This window comes from Chamaea fasciata, unplaced genomic scaffold, assembly GCF_029207755.1.
Source record: "Chamaea fasciata isolate MVZ Bird 193981 ecotype frontalis unplaced genomic scaffold, bChaFas1.0.hap1 SCAF_1, whole genome shotgun sequence".
NCBI lineage: Eukaryota > Metazoa > Chordata > Aves > Passeriformes > Sylviidae > Chamaea > Chamaea fasciata.
In genome coordinates, this window is record NW_027094086.1 from 149,024,068 (window position 1) to 149,042,950 (window position 18,883).

At 43.1% G+C, this 18,883-nt stretch overlaps 1 protein-coding gene across 9 annotated transcripts in view; it reads right to left on the bottom strand.

Moving 5' to 3' along the window:
* Window positions 1–2,361, bottom strand: part of DLEC1 (DLEC1 cilia and flagella associated protein) — a 28,362-nt gene extending 26,001 nt beyond the window's left edge. For 7 of the 9 annotated variants that reach the window (XM_066201533.1, XM_066201524.1, XM_066201516.1 and 4 more), the window contains exons 1-3: window positions 2,100–2,361; window positions 1,627–1,800; window positions 715–851 (exon numbers count right to left, since the gene is read on the bottom strand). In XM_066201533.1, the coding sequence (XP_066057630.1) occupies window positions 715–851; window positions 1,627–1,777 (288 nt within the window). In that variant the 5' untranslated portion in view covers window positions 1,778–1,800; window positions 2,100–2,361. The remainder of the gene's footprint in view (window positions 1–714; window positions 852–1,626; window positions 1,801–2,099) is intronic. The other 2 variants (XM_066201489.1, XM_066201479.1) reach the window with 2 other exon arrangements.
* Between the last annotated feature and the right edge of the window lie 16,522 nt (window positions 2,362–18,883).

Consider the following 18,883-nt stretch of genomic DNA (forward strand, 5'->3'; position numbering starts at 1 on the left):
ATGGCTTAATGAAAAAAGAGATGCTCCCTGCTTTATAATGACCTTGGTGAAAGCAGGAGGGAAAGTGCAGTCTCTGAAGACAAATGACAGTGTCAGAAGCCCTAATTTTCATGTTCACAGCCTGAGAGAGGTGCTCTGTTTCTCCATGCTCCAACTCACTTTGAGATGGAACTGTAAAGTCTCCGGAGGGACAACTTAGCCCATCTGCTCATTCTCCAGCACCCAAAATGCCAATCTACCTGTCCCATTTTATCTCCTTTGTCCATCCCACTTAGGCCCTAGTTTGTGATGGGGAGCTACAGACAGAGCAGGACTGGATTGGACTGCCCTGTCTACAGGTGCAGCAAGGTCAGTAAGGGATGTTTTTGTTGAGGAGGGAGAGGAAATTACCTCAAGCAGTGCTAGAACTGATGGCATTTCTATCTGCTACAGGGGCAAGCTTAAAATTCAAGCCAGTTTTCCTCTCCCTCATCTATGCCTCAGTTTACCTCTCCCCTGAGCAAGACAACCACTTCCACAGGAAAACCAGAGCACAAGAAGAAGGTACAGCCATCCAGGGAGATTGATGTTCAGGATAAAGGTGAATTCCTGAAGGAATGGCACAATGCAGATGTCTCCAGCAGGGCCTTATGACTTCTGTGCTAATACACCAAGGCCTTCACACCAGGGCACCTGCACCATCCTGGGTCCAGTATTTCCCTCCTAATCACTCACCCTGGAATCAGGAGCTGGCCAGGCCTTCTCTGGCATTATATAGAACTTTCCAGTCCTAACTCCCTCATTTCTGCACAAAATTGCTGTTGTTTTTATTCCTCCAACAAGGCAGGAACCACAGTCTATAATGTCAGGCACTGCAAGGAGTAACACAGAAAATCAGACTCCAGAGACAGCGAAGGCAGCTGATTAAATAACTCTTTACAGACATTACTGCATGACAACACGCCAGGTTTTGCAATCCTAAACCCTCTCAAATTCTTTCCATTTCAAAGTTGGACAGTGTGAGATGTATATTTCTACATTCATCTTACATTTTAATGATGTAAGATGATCTTTCCTCCTCAAAGATTATTGAATGATAAAAAGTAAGATTTTTTTTTTTTTTTTAGAAAAGCTTGGTATAACAGGAAAGGTGAATTTACAAAAAAATCAAAGCAAATTTTTGCAAAAGTAATCCTGTTTGTTATAGTTGAGGTTAGATATCTGAGAGGTGCAGGTGTACTATATCCATATGTAATTAATTTCACATTCCATGAGCCTTAATTAATAGCATTAAATAGTTATAATTAAATCATAATTCCATAATATTTTGAATTAGTAATTACAATTAGGAGTTCAGGAATCAACAAAATACAAACCTAGAAATGTGGCCCCTACTCACTTCTCTAATATAGTAAAAAAAAAGAGCCTAAGATGGCAAGAACAAATAATTGAGGAAAAATCCAACAGGATTACATTTTAATAACTAATAAACCTAAGACAAGTGAAAATGAGATAGATATCAAAATGCAGAAACTGCACTGCCAATTTTTTCCACATTTGTTTTGTGACACAAAATTGAAGACAGTCAAATAAAAAATCCCAAGTCTGCTTAACTTTAGAGAAGTTTAGTATTTAGACACTACTGACATGTTAATACTGGAAGTGATACTTTAGCTTGGATTGGGATGACAAAAGGTTCTGATACTTGACTCTCCACTAATATGTAATCTTCATACTCTCCCAGATCTTCAGGAATAAACTGGACTGTATACTGGCATGCCATCCCAGGAGCAATCATGCCTCCCTTTCCTGGATATTTTCCTTTGGGGAAAAAATAAAAACAAAACAAAACAAAAAGAGGCAGAAAATTAAAATAAATAAATAAATAAAACCTCTCCAAATTGGCAGTAGTATTTATGATCACATCTTCCTCTGGAAAGGTGCCTGTAAACTCCCCCCATTTATTGCCTAAGTCAAGCTGATAAAAAGGAATGAGTACAAGACAACTGGCAGTGCAATCTGGGAATGTGAACATGTTCCAGGGAGCTCAAAGATTGCTTTGTCTGAAATATACTCCTCATAAACATACAAAACAGTGAGGAGAAATTTAGAGACATTACCCAGTTTTACTTTACCCCAAGTCAAAAGGGCTTCCAAGGAGGCATCTAACTTCTTCTAAATATTCCTCCAATTCCTGGGGTATCACAATCTCCTTAGGCAATTTATCTCAATGTCTGGCTAGCCTACCACAGGAAAGAAAGTTTTCTTAATTTTCCTCTAACCTATCCTTCTTTGTTGCAGTTATTTATTGTTATTGTTATTTCTTGCTCTCTCCTACTAATTTTTTCAGTGGAAAATACATCTGTTCCTAGAAGAAATTTGGATAAGACTCGATCTATGTATTCCATGGACACATTTTGACCTAATATCACTTTAATTTAGTCTTTTGAATTCCTCATTAGACCACTTAAATCTGCTAATGAGTTGCATGTGAACGGCCCTAAGTCAGCTTTCGGTTCCCAAAGAACTGAACACTATGGGTAACAGAACCAAACAGAACATCTCTGGAAACTCTTTGTTAGAGCAGGTGAATTAGATTTTTTACGTGTTAGCATTTTACAGGCAGAAGAAGAACCCTTACCTGGCCAAATGAAAAATACTGTAGCAGAGGGGGGAATAAGTCTTACATGTTGAGCTGTTGAAGTGATGTTCCGTAGCTCTACAGTCATCTTCATTTAAAGAGAAAATAAAATGCTCCATTGTATTTATCATCACTCAGGAAAATAATTGCAATTCCCTGATACTATTGCTACTGCTGGCAGTAACTACTTCATCATCACAACCAGCCCCAAAATCCCAGTTTATTCAATAGAATTCAGCTGAATCAGACAGTACCAAAACAAAGCAGAGACTGAGAAGAGCCCATTTAGTCTTCACTGGTTTGTGTGTCAGTGGCAGGTGGGAAGGAGTATCTTCAAGGAAGTTAAAGGGTCATAAATTTAATATACAGAAGAAATTCAGACTTTTATTAAAATTCAGAAAGGCTAGAAATTGGGTGAAATATATAGATCATGATAGGACATAATTCTTCAGGAAGGCAGAATTAACTCTCCACAAAGAAACTTCTCACCTCATAAACCTGCCCAGCTTTATCATACAAAAACAGGACAGAAGGTGGATTGGCAAAAAATACAGGAACAAATGAGGTATCACTGAAAGATTAAAAAAAAGAGAAAACATTATCTTACTGCCTGGTTCTTTAAATACATACTGATAAAATGAGAAATTGCAAAATGTCTCCTTTGGCAAAACCAAAATATCATACAGATATACTTTGTTACTAAGAGACTATATAGGAAATTTAGCTCAAAATATCTCTGGGTAAATCCACAGCAATTCTGTAGTGGAGCTCTGTGTGCTCCAGCTCAGAATCCAGAAACTGTACATACCCTTTAGTATCTTCTGCTTTTCTTCTGGCAATGATTTCTTCTACCTTTTCTTGGGAAATTACAAGAGATTTGCCTCCATGCAGAGTATTTGGTGGGAAAAAGCGTGGGTTCTTCAAGTAATTCTGTCTTTTCTCAAGTCTGGAGAGGTACTCACTTAATTCCTCTGCTTTCCAGGACTCTTTCCTGACTTGTTTCTGTGAGGCTTTCCTTCTCTTTGAAAAACAAGAGTGCACAGTGCAACATTAAACACAGCGATTTTGAGGATGAGGAAAAAAGGGAGCTGCACATGCGTAATTAAAACTACACAGCAATGAAAAATTATATGGAAAATACAGTATTTCTCCTTTTTTAACAGAGTAAATATAATAAGTACTGGAGTCAAATCAACAATGGGTTGATATTCACCTTTTATTGCAGGAACAGCAACAGGCCTTACAGATCAGACAGACTAAAACTAACTTGTAAAATGTACCTTACTCATGGTTTTAGCCTCGAGGCTGGAGTCTGGAGTCAAGGACAGAGTTGAAGACACACTTTTCACACTGTCAGTTAAGTAGATGTTCTCATCCAGTGAAAAAGTACGTTGTTTATGTGTCCCTTTCAGGTATCCAGGTTCTGATTCTCCTGCAATTCAAAGAAAAAAAGAATACTTCTTTAAGAGGAAAACATGAATGACAAGTATTTATTCTAAGCACAGGTGTATGAGTTTATTTTAAGGCTTGTTGCTGGCAAAAATCCTCTAGAATTTAATGTACATTTAGAACTTATTTTGTACAAACAAAGCCTAGTACCTTAATAAGAAAGCTTTTAGAAGCACTAATTAAGCAGGCTGTGTACATTTGTATTACTCTCAGAAAGATACGTTAAGCTTGTAAGGGATGTGAGATTTTTCACTTTGTTAGGAATTACAATGGGGAAAAAAACAAAACACACATATTGAAATCTGTGACTAAGTTTATTACTCTGAAATGTTAGTTTTGACTTGACTGAAAAAAATAATTTTAATGATCCTAAAACCTTTCATTTTGGCTCTCACATAAATAAAAGAAATAAAGAAGTCTTGACATTGTCCAAAATATTTTCCTTACTGATCTTCATGTGCAAATAAAACCAATATATTTCCAGAACTGGAAAACTTTAAACCCTAAATAAAGAATAAAATTTTATTTCACTGAAAATAGTTTTTACTTTAATGCAACTGCTTCTATTCTCTATACACAAGATGTAGTTGCAGCTTTTGGGTTAATGATATTGGATATAGAACATACACTAGTACAGTTTTTATGTGAGATGGAGAAAACTGTAAACAAATGTGCAACAATGATTAAGTATCATATTTAAGAACATATAAACCCAGTAGTTTTGAATTTATCAATTCTACCTTGAGAATGTGCCCTTGGTGGAATCTTATGCTTATACTAGAGTCCCTTCTGCTTTGGCAGAAAACTATAAAAATATACTCAGATCTGTTACATCTTCTGATACCTCAATTACAGTGTGTTCTAAAAAAGTCTAAATTACTTTCTCCTTCAAAACTTACCTTTCGGTGCTTTAGCAAGAGGTAATTTCTCAGTGATGTAGTCCTCAGGACAGATTAAATTATTTTTCCTGAGAAGTTCATTATCCACAATCCACCGAAAAGAGGATGCCACTGCAATAGTAAAGCCAACAAACAAAAAACAATCAAAAAAAGCAAAATAACAGTCCCTTAAAACACACAATCTTGACCAATCTAAAGTAATGCTGTTTTTACACTTGATCCCTGTCAGGTAATATGTTTTATAGAAAATAATACTATTTATATATTATTATTATTATTATTATTATTATTATTATTATTATTATTATTATTATTAATATATTTATATATTATATAAAATATTTTATATATTATATTTTATAGAAAATAATCTGGTATTTTAATCTCAAGACTTGGACATGCATCTCTACCATTCTAAATTCAGTTCAAACCCAGCTGAGCACCCATTGGAGAAATATTTAATCTGTTTGTTGCTGCTATATATCAAGGTATGTATGCTTGTAGTATTTAGGTGGTAACCCCTCAATCCAAATTTAATACCTTGAACATGTGTAGTGGTTTGAAAGCAAAACAAACGAGAGGCTCCAAGTCAGAGATACCATTTAATAGGAAAAAAGGAAAGAAAGTAAAATAAAATAGATGCAATAATACAAAAGACCACTGACAGAGTCAGAATACAACCTGAGCGGAGTGATGGAAGCAGTCCAGATGAGGTGGTCTTCCTGAAGCAATGATCCTGTACAAAGGTCTGGTAGCTCGGGTCTTCTGGGAATCCAGTGGGTAAGCGCCCCTCTGGTGTTCAGAGTCTCAGCTTATATCTAGGCTGGAATGTTTGGTTCTTCTCTCTGGGCGGAGCATCTCACAATGGGATGGTGAGTCATGTGATAAGGCCTGATGGGCCCATTAACAGGAGATAGTTCAGGAGGGGGTTATCTGTGAGCTGTGTGGCAAAGGTGCTGATGGGCCAATCAACAGAAGATAAGCCAGAGTGGAGGAGGCAGGGAGCACTGCCTCACCTGGTTTCAACAGTTCATGAAGATGGCGATAGAATATACTTCCACCCAGGACATTATCCACCCCTTATTCTATTACCATCTACATCATCCCAAATCAATACCTTCCTTAAACTACACACACACACACACACACACATATATATACAATGAAAACCTACACAGAGTTCTCACTTAAAATAAGGTCTCCTTGTGGTACACAGTGGGTTTCCCCATCCTTTTGCATCACCTACCAAGTGTAACCAGGTCCTTGAGCAAAGACAACCCCATGGATGGGTTTGCCCTTGCGCGAGGTGGGATTAATCCATACAGTCTTTCCTAACATACCTCTCATGTGTACCACAGGGACCCTATCTCCATCCACTCTGTGCAAGGATTCAGACTGGGCAGGACTAGTTCGATTGATGGACCCTCGGGTATTGACCATCCAGGTGGCCTTTGCTAAGTTCAGTTCCCAATTTTTGAAGGTCCCTCCGCCAAGTGCCTTCAGGGTAGTTTTAAGCAGTCCATTGCAGCGTTCCACCTTCCCGGCAGCTGGTGCATGATATGGGATATAGTATATCCATTTGATTTCGTGTACTTTGGCTCAAGTGCTTATGAGGCCATTCTTGAAATGAGTCCTGTTGTCTGACTCAATTCTCTCAGGGGTGCCATGTCTCCACAGGACCTGCTTTTTCAAGCCCAAGATGGTGTTCTGGGCAGTAGCATGAGGCACAGGGTAGGTCTCCAGCCGTCCAGTGGTTGCTTCCACCATGGTGAGCACGTAGCGCTTGCCTTGGTGGGTTTGGGGAAGGGTGATGTAGTCAATTTGCCAGGCTTCTTCATACCTATACTTTGACCATTGTCCACCATACCACAGAGGCTTCACTCGCTTGGCCTGTTTGATTGCAGCACAGGTCTCACAGTTATGGATAGCCTGGGAGATGCTGTCTATAGTAATGTCCACCCCTCGGTCACGAGCCTATCGATATGTTGCATCTCTCCTTTGATGACCAGAGGCATCATGAGCCTAACGAGCTAGGAATAATTCTCCTTTGTGCTGCCAGTCTAGATCAACCTGTGATACTTTCACCTTGGCAGCTCGATCCACCTGCTTGTTGTTATGATGTTCTTCATTAGCCCGACTCTTGGGTACGTGCGCATCCACGTGTTGAACTTTCACGGCCAGCCTTTCTACTCGGGTGGCGATGTCCTGACAAATCTCAGCAGCCCAGATGGGTTTCCCTCCGCGCTGCCAGTTGGCCTTTCTCTAGCGGTCCAGCCATCCCCACAGAGCATTAGCTACTATCCACGAGTCAGTGTAGAGATAGAGCCTTGGCCAATTTTCTTGTTCAGCAATATCCAAGGCCAGCTGGACAGCTTTAAGCTCTGTGACCTGACTTGATCCACCTTCTCCCTCGGTAGCTTGTGCAACTCGTCATGTGGGGCTCCGTACAGCAGCTTTCCATTTCCGGTTAGCACCTACAATTCGGCAGAAACTGTCAGTGAAAAGGGCATATCGTCTCTCACTCTCCAGTAGCTCGTTGTATGGTGGGGCTTCCTCGGCCCGTGTCACTTGCTCCTCCTCTTCTTCAGAGGATAATCCAAAGGTCTCACCTTCAGGCCAGTTTGTTATAATTTCTAGAATCCCAAGGCGATTCAGGTTTCCAATACCGGCGCGCTGTGTGATCAGGGTGATCTATTTGCTCCATGTGGTGTCAGTGGTGTGATGTGTGGTAGGAACCTTTCTTTTGAACATCCACCCCAGCACCAGTAGTCGAAGTGCCAGAAGCAGCTGTGCTTCAGTACCAATCACCTCTGAGGCGGCTTGGACTCCTTCATAGGCGGCTAAGATTTCCTTCTCTGTGGGAGTGTAGTTGGCTTCAGATCCTCTGTAGCTTCGGGTCCAGAATCCCAGTGGTCGTCCCTGAGTCTCACCCGTCACCTTCTGCCGAAGGCTCCATGACAGACCATGGCTCCTGGCTGCAGAGTAAAGCACATTCTTCACCTCTGATCCCGTCCTGACTGGGCCAAGGGCTACCGCATGAGCGATTTCCTGCTTGATCTGGGCGAAAGCTTGCTGCTGTTCTGGGCCCCAGTGGAAATCGTTCTTCTTGCGGGTAACCAGGTAGAGAGGGCTCACGATTTGGCTATACTCAGGAATGTGCATCCTCCAGAAGCCTATGGCACCTAGGAAAGCTTGTGTTTCCTTCTTGTTGGTCGGTGGAGACATTGCTATGATCTTATTGATGACTTCGATGGGAATCTGACGCTGTCCATCTTGCCACTTCACTCCCAGAAACTGGATCTCTTGAGCAGGTCCCTTGAATTTGCTCCTCTTGATGGCAAAGCCGGCCTTCAGGAGAATCTGAACGATCTTCTCTCCCTTCTCAAAGACTTCTGTTGCTGTGTTTCCCCACACGATAATGTCGTCAATGTATTGCAGGTGTTCTGGAGCCTCACCCTTTTCCAGTGCAGCCTGGATCAGTCCGTGGCAAATGGTGAGACTGTGCTTCCACCCCTGGGGCAGTCCAGTCGGTTCCAGGTGTACTGCAAGCCCCTCCAGGTGAAGGCAAACTGAGGCTTGCATTCTGCTGCCAGAGGAATGGAGAAAAAGGCATTTGCAATATCAATGGTCGCATACTATTTTGTTGCCTTGGATTCCAGCTCGTACTGAAGCTCCAACATGTCTGGTACGGCAGCGCTCAGTGGTGGTGTGACTTCATTCAGGCCACGGTAATCCACTGTCAGTCTCCATTCTCCACTGGACTTACGCACGGGCCATATAGGGCTATTAAAGGGTGAACGAGCCTTGCTTACCACCCCTTGGCTCTCCGGCTCACGAATCATCTTATGGATGGGGACCACAGAGTGTCTGTTGGTGCAATACTGCCGACGGTGCACTGTTGCTCTGGCGATTGGCACCTGTTGTTCTTCAACTTTCAGTAGTCCCACAGCAGAGGGGTCGTCTGAGAGTCCAGGCAAGGTACTCAGTTGTCTGATGCCTTCTGTCTCTAGAGCAGCTATGCCAAAAACCCAGCGGTATCCTTTTGGGTCTTTGAAATACCCATTTCTGAGATAGTCTATGCCCAAAATGCATGGGGTCTCTGGGCCAGTCACAATGGGGTGTTTCTGCCATTCGTTCCCAGTTAGACTTACTTCAGCTTCCAGTACAGTCAGCTCCTGGGATCCTCCTGTCACCCCAGAAATGGAAATGGGTTCCGCTCCCACATACCTTGACGGCATCAGAGTACACTGAGCACCGGTATCAACCAGAGCCGTATATCTTTGTGGGTCAGATGTTCCAGGCCATCAGATCCACACAGTCCAGTAGATCCTATTTTCCCTTTCCTCTACCTGGCTAGAGGCAGGGCCCCCCTATTCTTAGTCATGGCATACATTGCTCTCTTCTTGTAAATATGTTTCTGAGGTTCTTTCAAGAGGATCAGTTATATCATTATTCCTGTACTGTCTGGAGTTCTGTGCACGAGAGACCGGAGCAACATTGATTCTAGATGGGCTCTTTGTGATAGGTGTTTCTCTTTTCAATTCATGTACCCGGGCTGCTAAGGAGGAGGTGGGTTTTCCATCCCACTTCCTCATGTCTTCTCCATGCTCCCGAAGAAAAGACCAGAGGTTACCTCGTGGTGCGTATCCTCTCTCCCTGGCTGGGGGACGCCTGCTCCTAATGGCAGAGACTCTCATCAGCTCTGGTGGGATATGGTAAATTTCTTCCTTAAGTTCTTTTTTCAGTTTCTGACGGCCTTCTTCAATCAAGCTCCAGACTTGCTCAGCCAGTCTTGTTTCCACAGATGAGACATGGGTACGAACTGGGGCAGTGACAGTGTCCTCGTAAATTCTTAGTTTATTAGCCAAGACACTTACCCTGTCCACACCCTCCCTCCATTGCAGTGTTGCCAGGTAATGTGAGTACATCTCTGGTCCAAGCCGTGCAAATCTCAACCACATCCGTGATGTGCACTGGACACCATCTGGGTTTTTAGGAAATCTCTCATCTTCTGAAAAAATGATTTCCAACACAGCCAATTCCCTCAGGCATCGGATACCTTGTTCTATTGTGTTCCATTTTCCTTGGTGCACTTGGAGGTCTTCTTTACAAAGGCATCTATCCTTCACACTTGTTAGCAGTCGCTGCCAGAGGCTGAGAGGTTCTTGGGTTTTCCCGATCCTCTGGTCAATGACCACATCCCGGGACAGCGATCCCAGTTGCCTGGCCTCACTTCCATCCAGAATGGTGTCATTGGCTGCAGCATCCCAGATGCGGAGCCAATAATCCTGATCCTGACCAGGTCAGGATGGACTCGTTGGTCTGGCGGGTGAATTCCCTTCGCAGGTCACACAACTCACCCAGAGATAGAGAGCGAGTGATGACTTCTGGCTCTGTGTCTTCTGCTGCGTGTGAAGGTCCTGCTGCACTCTCATCAGTCACTATGCGGACTGATTTGGTCCTTGATTTCTTCTTTTGAACGGGGGCAACTGCTACTGGTTTAGGCTGTTCCGGTTCGGTGACGGTTTGTGTGGAGACGCTGATGGCACCTTTGGTCCCTTTCTCCTCTGTGACAGTCTGCATAGATGTGGACACTGTTGCCTCACTTTTGGCTTCTTTCTCCTCTGTGAAGGTCTGTGTAGATGAGGACACTGTTGCCTTGCCTTTGGTTCCTTTCGCCTCTGTGACACTCTGTGTAGACACTGATGCTGTTGCTCTGCTTCTTTTTCCCTCTTCTTCTTCTTTCAGAACACACTGTATCACACCATGTAGTGTTTTGATTCTAAGCATGGTGCGAGCTGTGCAGAGAAGACAAAGCAGGACTAACAACAACATCATGCATCCAGAGGGTACTCCATATTTTCAAAAACTGCTGTGTCATGCCTGAAAAGCTGGAAAAAATCATTCTTCACCCCTCCCCACAGGGGCTGGGTGAGATTGTTGAGGCCTCAGATATAGCATCCTAGACCAGAACAAGAAAACAAAACAGGGTGTATATTCTGAATGATGTTCATTGCCTCGGAGTTTATCAAGCAATGGACATAATAGACCACTACAGCAATTTTAGTACCATACCCTGGTCTACGCAGGAGCATTAAGACTGGCAGATAGTGCTCTAGTTGTGGAAAAATATAGAGAGATAGATATAAGACACATGTAAGCATGTTGAGCATCATAGCGAACGGGTGTCTTCTTCAATACAGAATTGAAATGCTGACTTTTCTCAGTGCCTTGTGCCCCACGTTGGGCGCCAAAAATGTAGTGGTTTGAAAGCAAAACAAATGAGAGACTCCAAGTCAGAGATACAATTTAATAGGAAAAAAGGAAAGAAAGTAAAATAAAATCTATGCAATAATACAAAAGACCACTGACAGAGTCAGAATACAACCTGAGCGGAGTGATGGAAGCAGTCCAGATGAGGTGATCTTCCTGAAGCAGTGATCCTGTAGAAAGGTCTGGTAGCTCGGGTCTTCTGGGAATCCAGTGGGTAAGTGCCCCTCTGGTGTTCAGAGTCTCAGCTTATATCTAGGCTGGAATGCTTGGTTCTTCTCTCTGGGTGGCGCATCTCACAATGGGATGGTGAGTCATGTGATAAGGCCTGATGGGCCCATTAACAGGAGATAGTCCATGAGGGGGTTATCTGTGAGCTGTGTGGCAAAGGTGCTGATGGGCCCATTAACAGAAAATAAGCCAGAGTGGAGGAGGCAGGGAGCACTGCCTCACCTGGTTTCAACAGTTCATGAAGATAGTGATAGAATATACTTCAACCCAGGACAACATGACCAGGTTGTTTAGTTTCTCAGTGTTGAACAGATGTTACTCTACTTGAACCTCTACACAAAATCTTTCAAAGTTGCTCTGTTGATGTAAAGCCAACCCCAGGTTGGTGTCCAGGCACCATAAGCATGTACTGCTGAGCAACATTCTAGAATTCTCACCTGGTGGCAGCCCCAGTTTGTGGAAATCTTCCCCTGCATCAATCTTCATCTCATTTAGAACCCTTTCCTCCTCAGCTTTTGCTCGGGCCTGGGCCTGAATGATCTCCTCTTCTGCTTTGTCAGCTTCTGTCAGTCGGCTCTTACACTCAGCCAGAAGCTGCCACGGGCATGGGTGAATAAAGAGAAATTTGAGCTGTTACAGGTAGATGTTTTCTATTTGTTTTTGAGAGGTAAACACAGACATATTAGTAAAACATCACTACTTCACAAGCATCAACTGACCTGCTAAAACACTGTCATTCCATGATGACACAAAACAGAAAACACCTGTGGCTCAAATCATCCAGCATCACCCTTGACTTTTATACACTGACAACAGCTATTGGAGAGATGCAAGATAAGAAACCTGGACCACAGATAAGCAGGTACAGGGAAAGGTTTTCAGCCAGTACAATAGGCATTTAAAGGGCTACTGCTTTTACTGGTTGTACCCTGTGTCTTAAAAGCCAACTACAGATAACAATAACTACATGAAGGATCACGTGAATATTAACTTATTTGAAAAGTTCCGTGGGAAACTGTGCTCAAGTAAACTCCCATTAAAATGTCAATTGTAGGATCAAGACCTGCCTTTGAATTTTATTTTGCATAAGATCTAAGTAGCAACTAAAGAGCTCCAAACTGACTTGGTTTGGACTTGTACCTTCTCTAGCTCCTCTGTATAACTGTCTTGATAAACACTGTCTCCTCCTTGGGACTCAATCCAGTTTGTTGCCATGTCCACCTCAAAAACATCTCCAGTGTACAGGTCCTTAAAGGCACTAGCCAGCACATGGGAGATGTCCTGGGGAAAGAAAATGAGAATGTTTAGAGTTTAAAGCAAGAGATAAGATGGGAAGATGCAAACAGCTGTAACTATCAAATGGGAAAAGGTATCTGGAAAGGGGATGTGCGTGCACATGAAGACAGAGGTGTGGATATCTCTGTGTGTGTGTGTGCTGTGGGACAGTGTGTCTGTGCTGGCTGGCTAGATGTGTGATGGTGATGGACACGGCTCTCTGTGTGCAATTATGTGTGATGGTTTGTGCAGGGCTGTGTGCATGGGGGAGAGTGTGTGGGAGGCAGAGATGAGCCCTGTACAGGGGATTTGTGTGTGTGTCACTCCTTGCGCGGGGCATGTGTTTGTGCCCCAGAGTGTGTGCAGGGGGGTGTGCGGCTTTTTGTATGGGGATTTGTGTGTGCAGGCTTCTGTGTGTGTGTATGTGAGGCTGTTTGCAGGGGGATCTCTATGTGCAGGGATGTGAGAGGCTGTTTGCAGCGGGGTCTGTGTGAGGCTGTGGGTGTGTGTTTGTGAGGCTGTTCATGGCGCGGTCTGTGTGTGATGCTGTTTGCAGGGGGGGTCTGTGTGTGCAGGGGTCTGTGAATGTCTGCGTGTCCTAAGGATAAGAGCAGGTCTCTGTGTGAGGCTGCTTTCAGGGTTTGTGTTCAAGGCTGTGGTGCTACTGGGGGCTACGCTATTTGTGCCCGTGCTGCCCAGCCCTGCTGCATTACCTGGGGGTCGGGGCTGGGGCTCCCCTCAGCCATGTCCAGCCCGGCGCCGGAATCCTGCTTGTCGGGGTTGGGGCTCCCCTCAGCCATGTCCCGCCCGTCGCTGTGATCCGGGCTGTCGATACTCGGACTCTCCTCAGCCATGGCCGGCCCGGCCCCTCCTCAGCCTCCCGTTGCCGCCGTTGCCGAGAGACCGGGCAGGCGAGCGGGCACGGCCCGGCCCGGCGGGGTAATGGCGGTGCCCCCCTTCCCTCTCCGCGGCGCCATCGCCCCTCAGAGCCCTGCCGGCGCTCTGGGGGGCTGAGTGCGGCACTCCGAGTCTCTGAGGGGCTCGTACCCCGTCTCCTCCCTGCTCTGGACTTGTGATTTTTTTAAGGACGAGTAGCTTCGTGACTTAATAAGAAGTAAAATGTTGACTTGAAACCTGTGAAGGGGGAATTTGGACTTTGGGGGGATTGCTCGCCCCTCCGCCGCTGTGCAGGTCGCAGGTTGGAGCTGAGGGAAGAGGCTAAATCCTCTCCTGATTGCCCACCACACGTGGGACGAGGAGGCTGGGCTCATCCCTGCCTCTGGAACCGGGCTGGGAGATGGGAATATTCATAATCAGCCCCAACGCATCCATCTCCCCGCTCTGCCTGCGGCGCCCCTGGCTGTGTACACTAGTTGCTAACAACAGGCTCCGCTGAATCTGGTGATATTTCCCATAGAAACCATCCCGGTGTAGATTTTCTACTTGTCCTGCTCTTTTTTTTTTTTTTTTTTTTTTTTTTTTTTCTTTTTTTTTTCTTTTCCCCCCCTCCTTCTTTCTTTTTCATCTCCCTCCTCCATTCTTTCTGCTCACATTGGAGGAACCTGACCGTAGAGCCCGGGCTTCTCCATCGCTGTCAGGGTCATTTGGCTCTATAGTGCTTTGGATGAGTTGGGCAATGTTACACCCTAAACAGAAAATAACTATGGCAAAAATAATTGGAATTTACCAACAGGTGCTGTTCCACCAGCAGATAAGCCAAAGGCTGTGGGTGTAAACCCCGTGGCAACTATGGGGGTGGTTGAAATTCAGCTTGTTTTTTTTAGGTATATGGCACATGGGCTTGAGACAACAGGGTCACAAGCTTGAGTCACAAGCCTTAGGTCCTCAGCTCACCAAAGTCTGCGTTTGGAATTAAACACCAAATTAAAGCCAGAGGCACTGCGGTGGTTTTAATTTCCCTGTGAAAAAGGGAAGCTTGCCCAAGATAAAGCTTGGCAAATCTTCAATATCCTGTTCCAAAGATTAAGGCATAGAAATTACAGATATCTGACAAGGACAGGACCAGGTAGCTGTGCTTTCCAATAGAAGAGGTTCACAGCTTTCATAGAATCACAGAATCACGAAGGTTGAAAAAGATCTCTTAGATCATGGAGTTCTATCATTACTCCACCACTGCTGAGTTCACCACTAAACCCTGTCCCGAAGTGCCACATCCATACACTTTTTGAAGGCTTCCAAAGGGTGGTGACTGCCTTGAGCAGCTTATTCCAATGCTTGATAAACCCTTCAGCAAAGATATTTTCCCTGATATTCAACCTAAACCTTCTCTGGTGCAACTCAAGATCATTTCCTCTGTTCCTGCCCTTATTTCCTGCGAGCAGAGTCTGACCCCCACCTGGCTGTCCCCTCCTGTCAGGGAGCTGTGCAGAGCCACAGGGTCCCCTCTGGACCTCCATTTCTCCAGGCTGAGCCCCTTTCCCAGCTCCCTCAGCTGCTCCTTGTTCTAACTTGTGCTCTCAAACAGTTTTGTTTCTGTGCAGGCTTGTAGGTTCTCACCTTTAAGATATGCTGCATGCGCATTTTAACATGTTTCCATATTAAAAGTCCAACTTTTATGTGCTATTACAATTGATTTTAACATCTGTTTGCTAACTGGAACGTTAGTAAAATCCAGCATTTTAAAAAAGAATTCTTTCCCAGCCTTTAAAATGGTGACAGTAAAGCAGATGTTTTTGTTTAAAACAGTATATAGAAACACATGAAAACTGACTGTGGAAAAAACTTTCTGTACTTTCATCTTTACTGTCTTTCAGTAACTTGCCAAGCACATCATCTCATCTTAGAAGCTGGATTTTGTTTTTCAAACTACAGTCCATAAAATCTGGAAGTGAAGGTGAGATCCATCTGCCCAGAAGCCAACTGCAAGATCAGAAGGAGGGGTATAAACCACTGTTCCAGAGCAATGCACAATTGTTTCCCATATGACAATGGGATACTTTTTGTTAGATTTCCATTTTTCAGATAACCTTAAAAAATAAGTGCCACAATTCCTATTGTAAAACTGTTTAATTCACATATCTATATGTCACACACACCCATTTTCATGTAAATATGATGAGCATTAAGAATTTCATCAAATATCATCCTCTTTATCGTCATTATAAGATATTTAAGTTCCAGAGGCTGAGGAGAGACTCATGCATGTAGGGAATGGGGAAAAAAACCCAAGCAGCAACTTTATCCTACATAAACAGGATAAAACAGGTTTAAATAATTATATGTGTAAATGTGCCATGTATGCCTTCTAACAGGTGTTTTACCTTGGATTTCTCCTCTGCACCATGTAAGGTTGAATTGTATGGTGGGTTTTAGGTTTGGATCGGGTGTGTGGGTCTGAACAGACTCCCAAAAGCCCCACCTTGATTCTTGTTGCAGTGTGGAGCACAGGGGGATTTTTCTTGGAGGAAGCTAGTCTGAAACTGAACTCTCCGGGATCACCTGATCTGCTCCATCAGCTAATGGGCTCTCAGTCTACAGGAGCAGGCACAAGCTAATCTGAAATAAAATATGCCCAAATGCCTGTCACAGACCTTAGAGGAATCATAAATTCTGCTAAAATACAGATTATTCTGCTTTTTAAAGCAGTCTTCCTGTCTTGTCAAGATCGTATTTCTTTTCTGTATTTATTTTGGTCAAACTCCCCAGGTGGTCCCCACACATTCATTGTTATCCCATGGGGACTCTTCAAATTTCAAGTGTTGGCCAAACCCCTTCTTTCTTCTGGTAGCAACATGTTCAGAAAAAGTCTTTCCCATTATAATCTAAAAAAATCAGAGTCCCGGAGGTGATCTGTTCAGGCATCCAGCTACCAAATGAAACTGTGATTGGACAAGCCCAGCTCCTTCTTTCTCCTATCTAAGACTGACAATAACAGAACATTTTTACATATAAAATAGCTGGATGTGATTTAAATGCAAGCAGGGAGCTCAATTACTGAGCAGGAGGTTATGTGTACATAAAAAACTGGAAGTGTATCTTACATTTTTTACAAAAATATCAAGCTCCATAGCAGTTTTATTTACCTCACTCCTCTTTTATCAAAAATATTGATAGCTGTTAAGTCCTGGGTCTGTAAGTCAGCTTGTACATTTCTTATTATTTCTATATTTTTTAGCAATGGGCTACTGTGTCTGACTATAATCTTATGTTATTGTGAACATGTATTCCTTAAATATGCAAACACTGGAATAGCATTCTTTCAATGCTTGTGGAAGTTCATACATTTATCTTCCTAGTGACCCCAAAATCTTCACTGATGTCAGTGAATTTCTTTAGAGAGGGAGCATTCATTATGGTGATTCCACTCACTGGGTTTTTGAAAGCTTTCTTTGAAATTATGAAATTTAGGACACTCTTAAAAATAAAAATCAAAGATTTTCCCCCCTTGTGTTAATACAACAGTATGGATTAATTTAGAAATATATACCTATCCATAGCTCAAATGTAAATATAATTCAAATTTATATAAATATATACAAAATAGTCTTGGAACTTAGATTAAAAAAAAACAACACAAGTCCTTGGGTTTCAGAATACATCAAAACTCCACAAATTTTTTGACATCTTTAGCATTTTCTGGCAACAAGACAAGTCCGGCAGGCTTCATGTGGCATTCCTTAGATGTGGAAAAGCAAGGGAACTAACACTGCAGAGCTGCCTTTTGCTCTGGAGGAATTGCACTGTTTTGCACACTTGCATCTGGATAGCAGAAAATTACTTCTAGTTTTTTATATTTTTTTTGCTGAATTTTTTGGGGGGGGATTTCACAAATTCCCAAAAGTGAAGTGATGGATGATTCACTTTGACATTGCTGCCCTCCAGTGGTCCTGTTAAGATTTCCATGTTTTCAGGAAAGCCTTTAAAAACAAACATTGCATTAAATCTTTGTTTTGATTAGGCAACTGAGCAGGCATAAATATTTCTGTCTATTCAATCTGGTATATCCTCTTACCAGTGTATTGGGTAAAATGTTTTTCACTGGCAAAACTATTTATTATCTTGTAATTACTGCAGATACAGCCAAACAGGTATCACTGGAATGCTGTTCTGCTTTGCATGTTACAATGGAAGTAACTCTTTCTTCTTGAAGAAGAGCTAAAACAACCATCCACAAATGACTTAAAAACCCAAGTAAAAATTTTCGTATATGGAAAATGGAGAAATAACCTTTCAGTTTTAAGTGAAAAGTGCCAAAGAGCTCAGTTTCTAAAATCTGGCTTCTCCCTTTGCACTGTTTCCCTGTCCTGCTGAAGTTTTTTTTTCTTCAAATATCCTAGTTTGAAGACAATCCATATCTTACAGATCTGACCTTGCTGGATGTGCTGTGGTCATTTCCAGTTCTCCTGGAGACAGTTTGAAATAACCTACAACTGGCAGTTCCACCTGGATACTTTTCATTATTTTGTGTGAAGTTATTTTGTGACTCTTTTCTGACATGAGTCAACCAAGTCACTTGTTTCCAGTTTACATTTCCTGATTTTAAGCATTTCTGTGTTTCCTGCACTTCTTTCCTGTACCTAGAAGTCTGTCCCTCTCTAAAATATGTCAGTGGGTATTGCCATGCTCCTGCTGAAATACTTACACTGTAATTTCACTCAGGCCACATGGGATTTCCAAACCAGACACACCCAACAAGTAGGAGAAGCATGTGGAAAATGCATACACAAAGGGGCCAGTCATCCCTTTTTGGCAGTGTCTGGGCAGATACATCACTCTAATTAAACTGGAAATGGGCTACGCCTCCACACAGAGATGCTGAGATCCTCATGAAACTACTCCATGCAGAGATCTTGGGATCCTTCACCTTCCCCTCCCCACAGAGATCCAGCTGGAGGATACAGTGCAGGTGTGACACTGTTACTCTCAGGCAGAGCAGAACAAGGGGCTCCCACTCCACCGACAAGTTCCCAGATCCCTGGGTCAGAGAGGGTTATTGGATTGCAGAGTCTAATCTCATTTTCTCAGAAGTTATTACCTCTAACTCAAAACAATCTAATGCAGTGACATCTTTTGTTAAAATCAGAGATTTTCATTTTGTGCTCCCATGACTGTATGGGGTTCCACCAAGTATTTGTAAGGAGTCCATGAAAGCTTACAAGCAAACAGATTTACAAGCCAG